The following is a 12,235-nucleotide window of genomic DNA, read 5'->3' as shown; positions in this document are numbered from 1 at the left end:
GAATAAGACTTTTAAAATTCGGAATCTTTTGGGATCAACTGATATATTTCTTAGTTGTTAAAAACCTTAATCTTGCATTTTTATAAACTACTATAATATATAAACTAATTATTATTTTTTTGTTATATTACAAGCAAGAGATATTAATATGCATCCTTTCGAAAAGGTTTAAGGTCCGTATTTTATTTTCCCTCATTTATATTCGATGAAAGCCAAATTGGCTACGTCAATCAGGCACTGAAATCGGATTGCATTCAAAGTGTTACGAAACACTTGAAGAAAATGGCTATATGTACGAAATTTCTTGCCTCTCCTGTGAAATTTGTAAATGTGGACTTTTGTGCCACTTTTCACACTAACCTAGCGATGTATTTCGTTTAATTGTTTGCCTAAGAATGTCTCCGGGTCGAATTGTCACAGGTCGAACTTCTTGTCGACTAGTGCTACCAACACAGTATCCACTTTCAGAAATACACCATGCTGTCGGAGAGTATTATTTGTTTGGATGAATATTATGAAACAAGCAGCATGGATTTCTCAAAGTGCAAGCGACAATGAAGCGTTCGTTGTACATTGATAACATTTGATAGCTTTACACGGATGCGGCCAAGTTGATCTCTCTTCAAATGAAGCAAGAGCAACATAAGCGTGCGAGCCAAGCACTTTTTAGATTTTAATGGTTTTGGCTGCTCCAGATCAACAGCTCATTTAAATACAAAGAGTATGGATTGAGCGCGACATTTATTATCGAGCACTCTGGGCCATGGCTATAACCCAGAATAGCTAAGTAGTCACACAACAACACGCAATCAGCTGGCCGACCTATTCTCTGTTTATAGCCAAGCTTAGACGTTGAATTCCTGCGCTTTGCCGTTCAGTTGAAGACAACCACTCAAGCAGCTCAAACGTGCGGAATAGTAAAAAAATCTACGAAGAAATCAAGACTGTTTTAAAGGTACGAATTAACTTAGTAGGTAAATTTAAATATTTTAAGTTAATATCTATATGTATACGAATATACAATATGGATANGTCAGCTGGCCGACCTATTCTCTGTTTATAGCCAAGCTTAGACGTTGAATTCCAGCGCTTTGCCGTTCAGTTGAAGACAACCACTCAAGCAGCTCAAACGTGCGGAATAGTAAAAAAAATCTACGAAGAAATCAAGACTGTTTTAAAGGTACGAATTAACTTAGTACATGTAAATATTTTAAGTTAATATCTATATGTATACGAATATACAATATGGATATTTGAGGTGTTACTTCATAGCAACAAGCAGATTTAATGAGTGATTACATCAGATGTACTTGCTAATAATGAGCCCTTAGTGTATTTCATTACTAAGTAAGTAACAATAAAGGCAACAATTCAGCGTCATTAATTTTTTCGACTACGTGAGAAAAACCAGTTTTAGTGTGATTTTCATCAAACAATCCATACAAATGGATGGATTTATGTACATAGATATATACATACATACATACCTATATTGGTATTTCTAAAGCCGCGAAATTTAATGCATGTGTACGTACGTATGCGCAATGAGTGTATTTTACGAATTTTGTTTATATGCACTTTCGGCCTTTTGAAACTTTTGGCCCTGGCCAAGTTAGTTTGGCTATATGACGACACATATTATGAGGCGAATAAAGCAAGTTTTGATAAAAAAAAATTTTACGTGAAAACCTATAGAGCACAGCGTCAAGCAATGATATTTGCCGGAAAACGATTTGGTAAATTTAAAAGCTTACCTGTGAGTTGTTGAATGTGACCTTAGTTTTTCAAAAAGTCTAGAATGTATTTCAAGTGCATATAAAATAAAAGTAAGGATGAAAGTACGTATGTACATATGTTTATCTTTTGTACTTACATATATATGTAGCACTAATGGTTAGGAAGTAAAGTTTATACCTAAAACAAAAATATTTTCCAATAAGTTTTTATTAGTTACTATTAACGCGCTTATGTAAATAACAACATTAGGATGACTCACTAAAGTGTTGCTGCTACTTCAGGCGATCCATTGCAATACAAATATTTTGCAGGTCTAAATAAATATTAAAGAAAAATGATTCGCTATAATGTTTTTTTGAGAGCAATCGCGTAACCGAAACTGGATTTCAAGTTATATATCTTTAAAAAAATACCAACATTTTCTTCGTCCAAAATACTTCGGCTGAAGAGTAGCCATTCGAGGGCGGTAAAAATATGTGCTTTTGATAAAACAATTTATCCAAAGCAATTGCCATGGGCTTTATGAATAAAAATTTAGTAAATTTCTCGATTTATTCAAATAAATTAAAAAAAGGTCGGAAATTAAAAAAAAAACAATTGCTTAGTTTTTATTCATAAAGCACAGAAGAATATACATAAACAGAAGAATATTCACGCTGATATTTAAACAATCTTTTTATCAATCTTAGCGATTTGGGCTGAGATTTCCTATAATGGACCATTTCCTATATCACCCAAAGTATTACGAATTTTTTAATGAAATTCGCAGGGGGTGTTGAGGAGGTGCTCAATGACCGATATCCTCAACATTTTGTGTACAAATGCTAATAGTTTTTAAGTTATTCGTTGTTAAAATTTCCCCACTGCTTCACAATTATTTTTTTATAAACACTGCACTAATCACTTTGTGATGCATTACGGGATTGAAGGCTAAAAGGAAAATATTAATTTTACGGTCTTATTTATGCACATATATTTAAGAGTTTCTTTTAAATCGGCGCTTTTTTCTAAAAAATCCAATACTTCCATATATCTTGAAAATTTTTAATAAAAAATCGCGCGATTTTTTATTACAATTTTTCACCTGCGGCGCTTTTTTCTAAAAAATCCAATACTTCCATATATCTTGAAAATTTTCAAAATTTTTATCAATTCTTCCATATATAGTGAAAATATCCAATAAAAAAGCTATATCATATATGTACATGTCCACTTTATTATTTACGTTTTCGTTGATTCCCTTTTCAGTACTTTTTTTTACACATTTTTTGTGATTTGTGGCAGCACCGCAATTTCAGTTCACTCGATGTACAAAAGAAAATGTGAGGTTAAATTGCACTTTTTTTACAACTTTAACAACGAATTACTTAAAAACAATAAGCCTTCGGAGGAGGGGGGGTTTCAGATTTAGAATCACAAAAAGCCGCTCTAAACCCCCTCATTTTTTTTTTCAAAGCCTGGCCCATTATTGGAAAATTTTCCCGCGATTTGTTTAATAACAAACAGTCTTGCGCATTTTCTTCCAAAAGAAATTCTTGTTGATATGGAAAAAGTCCAAAACGCCGTGAACAAAAAAAAAAAAATACAAACCAATGCGATTTTGTCGTCGTTCAAAACTTGCACTTATTTTACTAAAATTTCACAAGCTTGTTACTGCATACCCAAAAATTAATCACCTGAATTTCTAAATTCTGTACAAAGTTTAAAAGCTAAATTTATATGGTTCTGGTAAATGCATGAACCATATTATTATAAAAAGATAACACAAAAATTTTAGTTTGAAAAACATTGTAAATATTAAAAACAAAGGTCGACTTCTTGGTGCTTTATCACTACTGGGTAAAGTGGATTTCCGCTTGGGTGGATCTCCGCCACTCTTGGATAAATTACGGATATATGTGAACCGAAACGTCGTCGGTTTGAAAGAAAGGGACGTAGCCGCACCATTTTTCAGTTTAGAAAAACAAGCTGATGAGATTGATCTAGCGGCGAATGAAGACTAGACTAGGTACCTGCTGGAAACATAAAAAAGAGTCAACGCGTTTCTGCCTAGGATCCAGCATAAACACTACCAAAAACGTCAGCCTGAAGATCAATCGAAGTATAGCTCTTGCAACAGGTGCTATTTTGGGCTCGGTAGGCACTTGTAAAGTGGAACCCCCTCTCGACGAACTAAAATTGCGCTCTTCAAGTCGCTCGTCATGCCCGTTTTTCGAACAAATATTAGAAGGCTTTATGCGCTTTCAATAGAACTAACCTACGCAAGATCCACGATTGAGAGAATACAAAGGTTGCGCCGATCTCGGACCGCTATTCCTCTCTTAACGAATTTGACAGAATCGCTGTTTGCATGACGTCACACTGGTGCAACTTGTTTACGTTTTCCTTGCAACATTTTTTCTTCTTCTTCCATTCTTGCTCACGTTTTGGCATTTCTCTCTCGCAATTGCACCAGTGTGACGTCACACAAAAGTTATTCTCAAAAATCCTCTCCGATCGGCGCAATCTTGTATTCTATCATTCTTGCGCAAGATCTACGGCACTGTTCGCGTATAGGAGAAGATAGAATGATGAACTCTAGGAAGGACCTAGTGCAGAAAGATCTGTCTGCACTGGGGCTGAGCAACTGGAGAGAGGAAATTAGAGCAGCTTTTTGGTCTCGGCCTAAACTGACAAATGGTTGTTATGCCAAATAAGAAACCTGAACATTTCTAAAACGAGAGTTTAGCGCTCTTTAAGAACAACAATCTCCTCCTCGAATTGAGCTCTGGCCCCATCAAGCCGTCGTACGGCAGAAAAGATTCATTGTAACCAACTTAATCCTGGTCTCATAAAAGTTGTACGAGTCGAGAAGTTTACTTAGCAAACATCGAGCGGCTGCAGACCTCTAGTATAAAGCTAGTTCTAATGCCCCTGGAGATAATTTTGAAAAGTTGTAAGGCCAGTTTTGATCATTCACATTTTCCTTTATAAAACACTCCTCCTTATATTCAAATCTCCAAAAGAAATGCATAAGATATGTGGATATCATTTCCAAACTCGAAAACAATTTGATTTTCGCTAATCGATTCAAAGGCTCTCATCGCAAGCTATCACTTTTTAAAATCTTGATTAAACGAGTCTTCAGCGATATGAGGAGTTACAATTCACGTTTTCGAAAATATGACAAAAATATAGCAAAAATCTAACTGCACATATGCATATACAGGGTGTCCTAGACCGCCAGTGTACCCTCTCTAAAATGGGGATATATGTTTTTTTTTTGTATTGAAAAAACGCAATAATTTGACCTACCAAATTGGGGATGCTCTTTTTTTTTGGTGGTATTACCGACTTCTGCATTCGACCGTAAGTGAATTAATTAAACTTAAAAAGTGTTCATCGAAATTTCGATTTTTTAAATTAGATTTCTTGGAAAAATTTCGAGTATATTTATATAATTTCGAGTATTTTGTAGGCCTTTAAACTTTATTATAATTAAAATTTTTTTTTTTTTTTTTAATTTTTGAGACTTTGTTGTGTGCGCATTCTCTTCCATACAATAATAAATTAGGTTCATGCGTTGTATGGAAGAAAATGCACACGACCTCGACAAAAATAATACTAGATATCTCTCTAAGGAAACTTATTTAAAAAATCGAAATTTTGATGAGTATTTCCTAAGTTATTTAAATAAATTTTTGTGAACTTTATGCAAGCTTTGAAACTGTTATTCATGCCGTTTCTGATACAACAATAAATAATGAATAAAAGTTGCCAGCAACATAATTTTGAATTTTACTGCTATTATTTCACTCGCAACTGTATATACATAATTTTGCTACATATTCGGCTTCTGAGGATAAAAGTAAGTCACTTTTTTCTCGAAAGTGTCTTTTTCAACCTCTAAATGGCGCTCGAATTTAAAATGGTCCCGGACTTCTGAAATCAGTGAAGATATTTTTAATCGGGGAATGCTCTGACTTTTGGTCGAATTGCCGACTTCCGGTTTAGATTCTAAACATTTACATATTTTCCTGCACGTCTCCATACTAATATGACCTTAATACTTGTATTACTTTCACTCCATTTCAGCACTTTTATATCTGATTAGCAAATTTGAATCTAAAAATTGAACTGTTACAGTACTACGAAAATTTGGCGAATATGGCATCAACGAGTCTGGACAGTGCTGGTGGTGAAGTGGTTTTAGTCACTGGAGGAAGCGGTTTCATAGGGCAACATTTGCTCAAACACCTTTTACGCGAGCGATCAAACTTGGGAATCAAAGAAATACGTTCGCTGGATATGTTGCCTTTTGAAAACAAAATTGGTAAGCAACAAGGATACTTTTTTATTTTATTGATATGTTTTATACCCATATATATGTACATTATGCAGATATACCTCAAGCTGAGGAACTAAAAATTTTCGTTGGAGATTTTTGTGAACAAAAGTCGATTGCGGTGCAGGACGCTTTCAAAGATGTAAACTGTGTTTTTCATTGTGCTGCACTTGTCAGTATTGAATACCCGCCAGATTTCGCAGAGCTAGATCGCGTTAATGTGAATGGAACCAGTGCGATTGTCGATTTATGTGTGCAGCACAATGTGAAAAGGCTGGTGTATACCAGCTGCGCGTCGGTTTGTCTGGTCCCCTTCAAAGGATACAGCACTTTCACAATTGTTATCAACCAAACGGAGTCGAAGGCTCTGACGCCCACTTTTAATGCGCAGGACACAACAGATTTTGACAAATCGTTTTTGATACCAGGATACACTTCGTCGAAATTGCGGGGGGAAACAATTGTTTTAAATTCAAATGGAGCGCTACTTAGTAATCAAAAAGGTACGAATTACATACATATATTAGCAGATTTTATAGAATGTTAATTACCTATAAGTATATAAATATATATGTACATATTTAAATTTTCTCATTCACATGAAACGATTTATATATTTACGTACATAAATAAAATTGCACATCTGTATATTTTTCAGACTATTTGGAAACTGTGGCCATACGTCCGCCTCTTACTTATGGCGAGGGCGATATGAAATTCGTGCCGCAAGTTTTTGAGTATTTGTCTGGTCGCGGCTTTAGCTATCCGCGCATCGCTGGAGCGGGTGGCAAACAACAACTAGTCTATGCGGGTAAAACACTTTTGAATCAGTATTTTTATAATGTAGAATTTTATAAATCACTTTCTTTCGGCTCTACAATACAGGTAATGTGGCTTGGGGACATCTGTGTGCATATAAAACGCTTAAAGCAACACCAAAAGCTATTGCCGGACTGCCAGTATTCATTACCGATGACACGCCCATTAATGATGTGACAAGATTTATACAAAAAATGGCACTATTGGGTGGACAGTTCAAGGTCAATTTGACCTTTTGGTACCTGCCTCATTTTCTTTTCTTCATTTTGTCCTTTCTCGCAGAGCTTTTCATACAGCTGCTTTACCCAGTTACGAAATTTAAACTAAAACATTCTCTTCGCGCAATTGGGTCCTTCACAGCTTCAGTATTGTTTTTTAATCGTTTGCGCGCCTCTATACATATGGACTATGTGCCGTTAATTGAACCGGAAGAAGCTGCGCAGCAAAGTGCGCGTTGGTATGCGCAGTGGTGGGAAAAGCATTCAGCCGAAAAGCGGAGAAAATAGAGAGTTAAAACACTACAAAAACTAAATATGTGTAATTGTATATGATTTTCGAGCATTTTGTTATCTTGCCGTAGGTTAGTTAAATTTTGTTAAATAAAATTGTTGCATATGAACTAAATATAAAGGGCAAAGTAGTCCGTAAATGTAGCTAGATCTGATCGGTTACTATTTTATTATATAGCGCGTTTCAAGCTCAGAAGAAAGTTCGACGTCGAAGAGCCTTAGTTACAAAACGCCACCCGAGAAATTTCGAAATCGTCTCCGAATTCTGCTTAAAATAAATGTATTTACGCGTATCAAATTGTGATTGTTTTTATTTAATTTTCTGTATTTATTGAAAAGTTTGTTTTTCAATTGCCAGATAAGTTACATTTATACAAAAAACTATATTTCCGTGGCATATTTGTAGGTATTTTATTGAAAAATTGAATGGCAGCATGATTCTCTCACGGCTCTGGTTGCACTTAGAAATTCAACATAGAAATCAAAAATCTAATCTAATCTAATCAAAGTTTCTAAGTGAAGTTTTTTTTTGGGTTTTCAAGTCAAGTCAAGTCTAAGTCTTGCATAACTGAGCTTTGAGCCTTAAAGCTGAAAGTATTAACCGAATTCAAACACAAAAACTCAGAGGTATTCTATTGAATCAGTTTTAGTAATATACTGGCATAATTTCTGGAATCCTTGTACTTACGAAATCTCCTCAGTCTGCAGTGCCGTTTAGAAAGAAAAACAATTATTTGTCAAATGTATTTCCTTGAACAATGTTCATGGCTTTATTGTGGTAATTCTTTTATGGATTCATGTATTAATTTAAATCATTCATTTATATATGTACTTCATAGAATTGTTAATTGCTTATATCTAGAGTTCTCTTTTAACTTTAATTTCGATTTTTCTTTGTGTATTTCTGTTATATTTTATTTTGTTTTAAAATCGCAATCATCCAATAATTGTTCATTAATAATATTATTTTTCCTTAGATTATGCTTACATTCATTTTACTGTATCCTTTTCCTCCCATTTATCTTTATGTTGTGTTTATATATTTTGTTGCTGTTGCTGCTTATACACATTGACCATTTTTCCTATCATTTTAACACAATTTATTTGCAATTAATTTTATTTACTTATTTCCAAAATTCATATTTTTTCGAATTCAGTTGTTTTCCTTCATATTTGTATTTTTTATGTAAATATGTATGCATATTGGTATTGTGTGTGGGGCTTTTTGCTATTCCCAACCTTCTAAACTACCAACTTTCCATCAAAATCTCATTATACATGCATCAATGTTCATTTTGGGGCGATTATTCTTATTTTGCTTCATTGACTTTTGTGGTGTTTCGGTTGCTCTCTGATCGAAATAATTAGCATTTGGTATGAAATTGAAAAGGAAACGCGAATTCCACTTTTTCAGTAAGTTGTTGTAGTTAAGTATTTTTGATTTTATAAAGGAGATTCAAATAAAAATACCTACAAACGAATGCATCTACATATGTATGTGTGAGTTTATAAAGAAAACCAATTTCGTTTCGAAACATATGTACATACATATGTACATATGTATATTCTTTATAATCTCTTCTTGTTTGGTAAATTTATACTAAATATTGTTGGTTACTTATTATTTTACAAATTCGCTTGTTTATATTACTTTTTCTGTTGAACCTTTTTGCGGTAATTTTGTTTTGTTTGTTTTTACAAATTTGCATGCCACGAGATTTTGAATAACTTTTTTTCTTTCAATGATGAGTCAATTTTTTAAATTATAAATATGCATTTACTATATAGTAGTATATATGTACGTATGTATGTATGTATGTATGTATATTGTATAACCATTCGTGTGCATGTGTATATTCTCTTTGTATTTCTCATGAGTGTGATTTTTTCCGAATCGCGAATTTAAATATCTTTGTTGATTTTGCAAAGCTTCTTACTTATTTTTTTTTTTTAATTTTAATAGTAATAATAACTTTTTGACAAAATTAACAGCGAATTTTTTCCTTGTATAGTTGTTGTATCTGCAGTTCTGATTTAACAATATAATTGTGTGTTATTATACAAGTATATTTACATAATTAAAATTATTTATTATTGTAATTAAATAGTAGTTATGTATCTGTGCTGATGTGAATATTGATTACAATATCCAAAAGTTTTTTGGCCCAATATCGGACCTAAGTATGTAGTTTCTACTAAGGGTTATTTACACACATGTACGAGCATGCAGGCGCAAAACCAATGAAAATCCTTACGTGAGGTGTAAAACTTTAAAGGCTGATTGTGCATATGTAAGTACATATAAAACATCCGCTGCTCCTGTGGTCGAAGTTTTTTCACTATTGAAAAAACGCTAGATCTTAAGGAATCCCCTACCGCCTTTCTGGATGTGAAAGCGGCCTTCAGTAATGTCCGAACGGAGGCGATAAGCAAGTCACTATCTGAGCACGGCATTCAGCTATACTCAACAGTGGCAAATTCAGCTATAAGTTACCTAATGGAGAGTGCACTAGGTGATATCTCTAAATGTGGCAACCAGAATGGATTTGAGGTTAACCCTTTCCAAACAGAATTAGTGTTGTTTACAAGGAAAACAAGAGTACCCATATTTCATCTACCGAAATGAGGGGAAAGTACTTTGAAACTCTCCTCCGAGGCAAAATACCTCGGAATCATTCTGGACTCCAAGTTGAATTGGAAAAAGGATTTAAAGAAGAGCGTTAATAAATCTCCAGCAGCATACTACATGTGCAATAGGACCTTCGGAAAGCAATGGGGACTATCACTGACCTAGAAGCCAGCACTGATTACTTTACGTCTGTTTGAAAACCCATTAGGTTCCCGACCATAGAAGAATGGGATGCAGGATTGCAAGTAGCAGAGGGGTATATCCATCTAAAATGATGGTTCAAAGATGCTGGAACATCGAACCAGAGCGAGCCGGTGTCTACTAGACGGACCTGCAGATAAACTGGTCCTTTTGTCTACCGAACGACTACAGTGTCTTCCAAGCGGAGATCTACTCTATAGAGAGGGTGGCTAGTAGTAGAGTTCCAGAAGATAAAGCCACTATTTTTGTCGACAGTCATGCATCACTGAATGCAATAGGATCTAAAATAGTGGAATCGAAAGTTGTTTGTAAATGTCACACCCCGCTGGCGTCACTGAGGCGTATCAATGTCCCCGGACGTAGCAATGAGTCGAGGGGAATGAGTCGACTGATGAAATGGCTAGTTGCGGGTCAGATATGCCAATACAAGAAGCGGATAGCTACCGTTTAGTGATCACATTAGACAAATTGATGAATACGCTGTGGCCGCGACTAATAACTTGTGTGGGACAAACGGGAATACTGTGAGATCACAAGATTATTATGGCAGCGCCTTAGTAGAAAAAAGACGAGGAACATACTGAAACACAATAGATCTGCGGCAAGAATCCTTTACGGCATCATCAGAGGACACTGTGCTATAGCACAAATGTTTCAACGGTGGCGAATACCAACAAGTACTCTCTGCAGAAGCTGCCATGACGAGGATGAGAAAGAGCCAATTGACTACTTTCTGTGTCGATGTTCAGGTCTACAGTCGAAGCGTCTCAAACACTTGGGTTCACGCTTCTTCAACAGTTTGGGCGAGATAGCGGAGATGGAACTGTTCGATCTTCTCGGTTTCATTAGGGATAGTAATTGGTTCAGTAGCATAATAACTTGAAGCTAGTCTCTCGATTATAGGTACGTGAATCCTCCTGACTCTCACTTAAAGAGGGCACTCACAATGGACTATTCCGTCGCCGAGTGAAAGTATGGAATATTTCACACACGCCCTCCTAACCTTTCCTAACCTAACCTATGGTATTCTTGCTTCCACATTGGATTAAGGAAATAGCGCAAAATTTGTTGGTGAAGCACAGGACTGATGTGGTGAGATTCCTCCTCGTCTTTGCTGGGTACTTATTTTCTAAACTTTTGGAAACGGAAACCAACATGAAACTCTGGAGAATATTCTGTGCAGATTTATTCAACATCATTCTGCATAGACATATGAGTAAAGTGTGGATCCCACAAGTGTCAATAGCGTCGTAGGTGCATGTTTTCTTCCTACTATTAAACGGCTTTAGTGCGATTGACAGTGAAAGTGCCTATATACAAACATAAACATTAGGGCACATAATGACATTTTTGGAGGTATTATCTCCAAACCGGCCTATATCGCGTGAATCTTAATATTATACCGAAATATTGAGTCTTACAATATAAAAAAACTTGATAATTGCGGTGGAAAGAACGCAACTTTTTTTTGGCAAAGCACCCTAATATTTATAGTTATATATGCACGTAAGTATTACGTGTTAATTGTTTAGGTACATTTTACGCTCAAATTGGGTACAGTTCGAAAACTTAATTTTCCAGCGCTGATTCGAATAAAAATAGAAGAAAAGTAATTTTATATTGAATTACAAAAGTTTCACCTCTACTTTGTTCGTCGATGGGTTAAAATGCACTACAGAAATATTCCTCCTGAAAGTGTGTTATACTCGCATATGCCCGAATTAAATATTTTGCTTACACAAAGATTTATTCTAACTTCTTTTCCACTTAGAAAAAACACTGCGGCGAAAAGTTTAAAAATTAACTCATCCATAAAATATGTTTGACCTGAGAATGCAGAAATTCTTACTGTGTGTGCCTACTATACCCCAAATATTATAAGTAGTCGCTGAGTTGGCAATAGCGCTGCCTGGGCGTTGCTGCAAGACCCAATCAAGACGAGAAAGTCCTATGCGATGTAATATATGTATAAAACTGAATAAAAAACGAAAAGCGCAAACGCTTAAATTCTGGCTG

At 35.1% G+C, this 12,235-nt stretch overlaps 1 protein-coding gene across 5 annotated transcripts; it reads left to right on the top strand.

Moving 5' to 3' along the window:
• Positions 1–900: 900 nt before the first annotated feature.
• On the top strand, positions 901–7,511 carry LOC108370312 (3 beta-hydroxysteroid dehydrogenase/Delta 5-->4-isomerase type 2). Of its 5 annotated transcripts, none has more exons than XM_017625625.1 (5): positions 901–955; positions 5,812–6,049; positions 6,118–6,564; positions 6,720–6,872; positions 6,947–7,511. In XM_017625625.1, exons 2-5 carry the CDS (start codon positions 5,884–5,886, stop codon positions 7,384–7,386), a joined length of 1,206 nt encoding a protein of 401 aa, XP_017481114.1. In that variant the 5' UTR covers positions 901–955; positions 5,812–5,883; the 3' UTR covers positions 7,387–7,511. The 5 variants fall into 5 exon arrangements, with proteins under 5 accessions (XP_017481114.1, XP_017481117.1, XP_017481115.1 ...); XM_017625628.1 differs by having other exon boundaries at positions 906–955; positions 5,863–6,049; XM_017625626.1 differs by lacking the exon at positions 901–955 and adding an exon at positions 1,073–1,180 and having other exon boundaries at positions 5,863–6,049.
• Positions 7,512–12,235: the final 4,724 nt, after the last annotated feature.

Source organism: Rhagoletis zephyria, unplaced genomic scaffold (assembly GCF_001687245.7).
Source record: "Rhagoletis zephyria isolate East Lansing unplaced genomic scaffold, Rhagoletis_zephyria_1.1 Rzeph_scaffold_04142, whole genome shotgun sequence".
In the NCBI taxonomy this organism is placed as follows: Eukaryota; Metazoa; Arthropoda; class Insecta; order Diptera; family Tephritidae; genus Rhagoletis; species Rhagoletis zephyria.
The sequence above is the reverse complement of the archived record's forward strand: the minus strand, read 5'-3'. Positions and strand labels throughout refer to the sequence as shown.

What these genes read in the sequence shown, in the direction of transcription:
- LOC108370312 (XM_017625625.1), top strand. Translation starts at nt 5,884, where the DNA reads ATGGCATCAACGAGTCTGGACAGTGCTGGTGGTGAAGTGGTTTTAGTC. An exon ending in GCCTTTTGAAAACAAAATTG is followed by an intron (nt 6,050 to 6,117) that starts GTAAGCAACAAG and finishes TACATTATGCAG; the next exon opens with ATATACCTCAAGCTGAGGAA. An exon ending in GCTACTTAGTAATCAAAAAG is followed by an intron (nt 6,565 to 6,719) that starts GTACGAATTACA and finishes TATATTTTTCAG; the next exon opens with ACTATTTGGAAACTGTGGCC.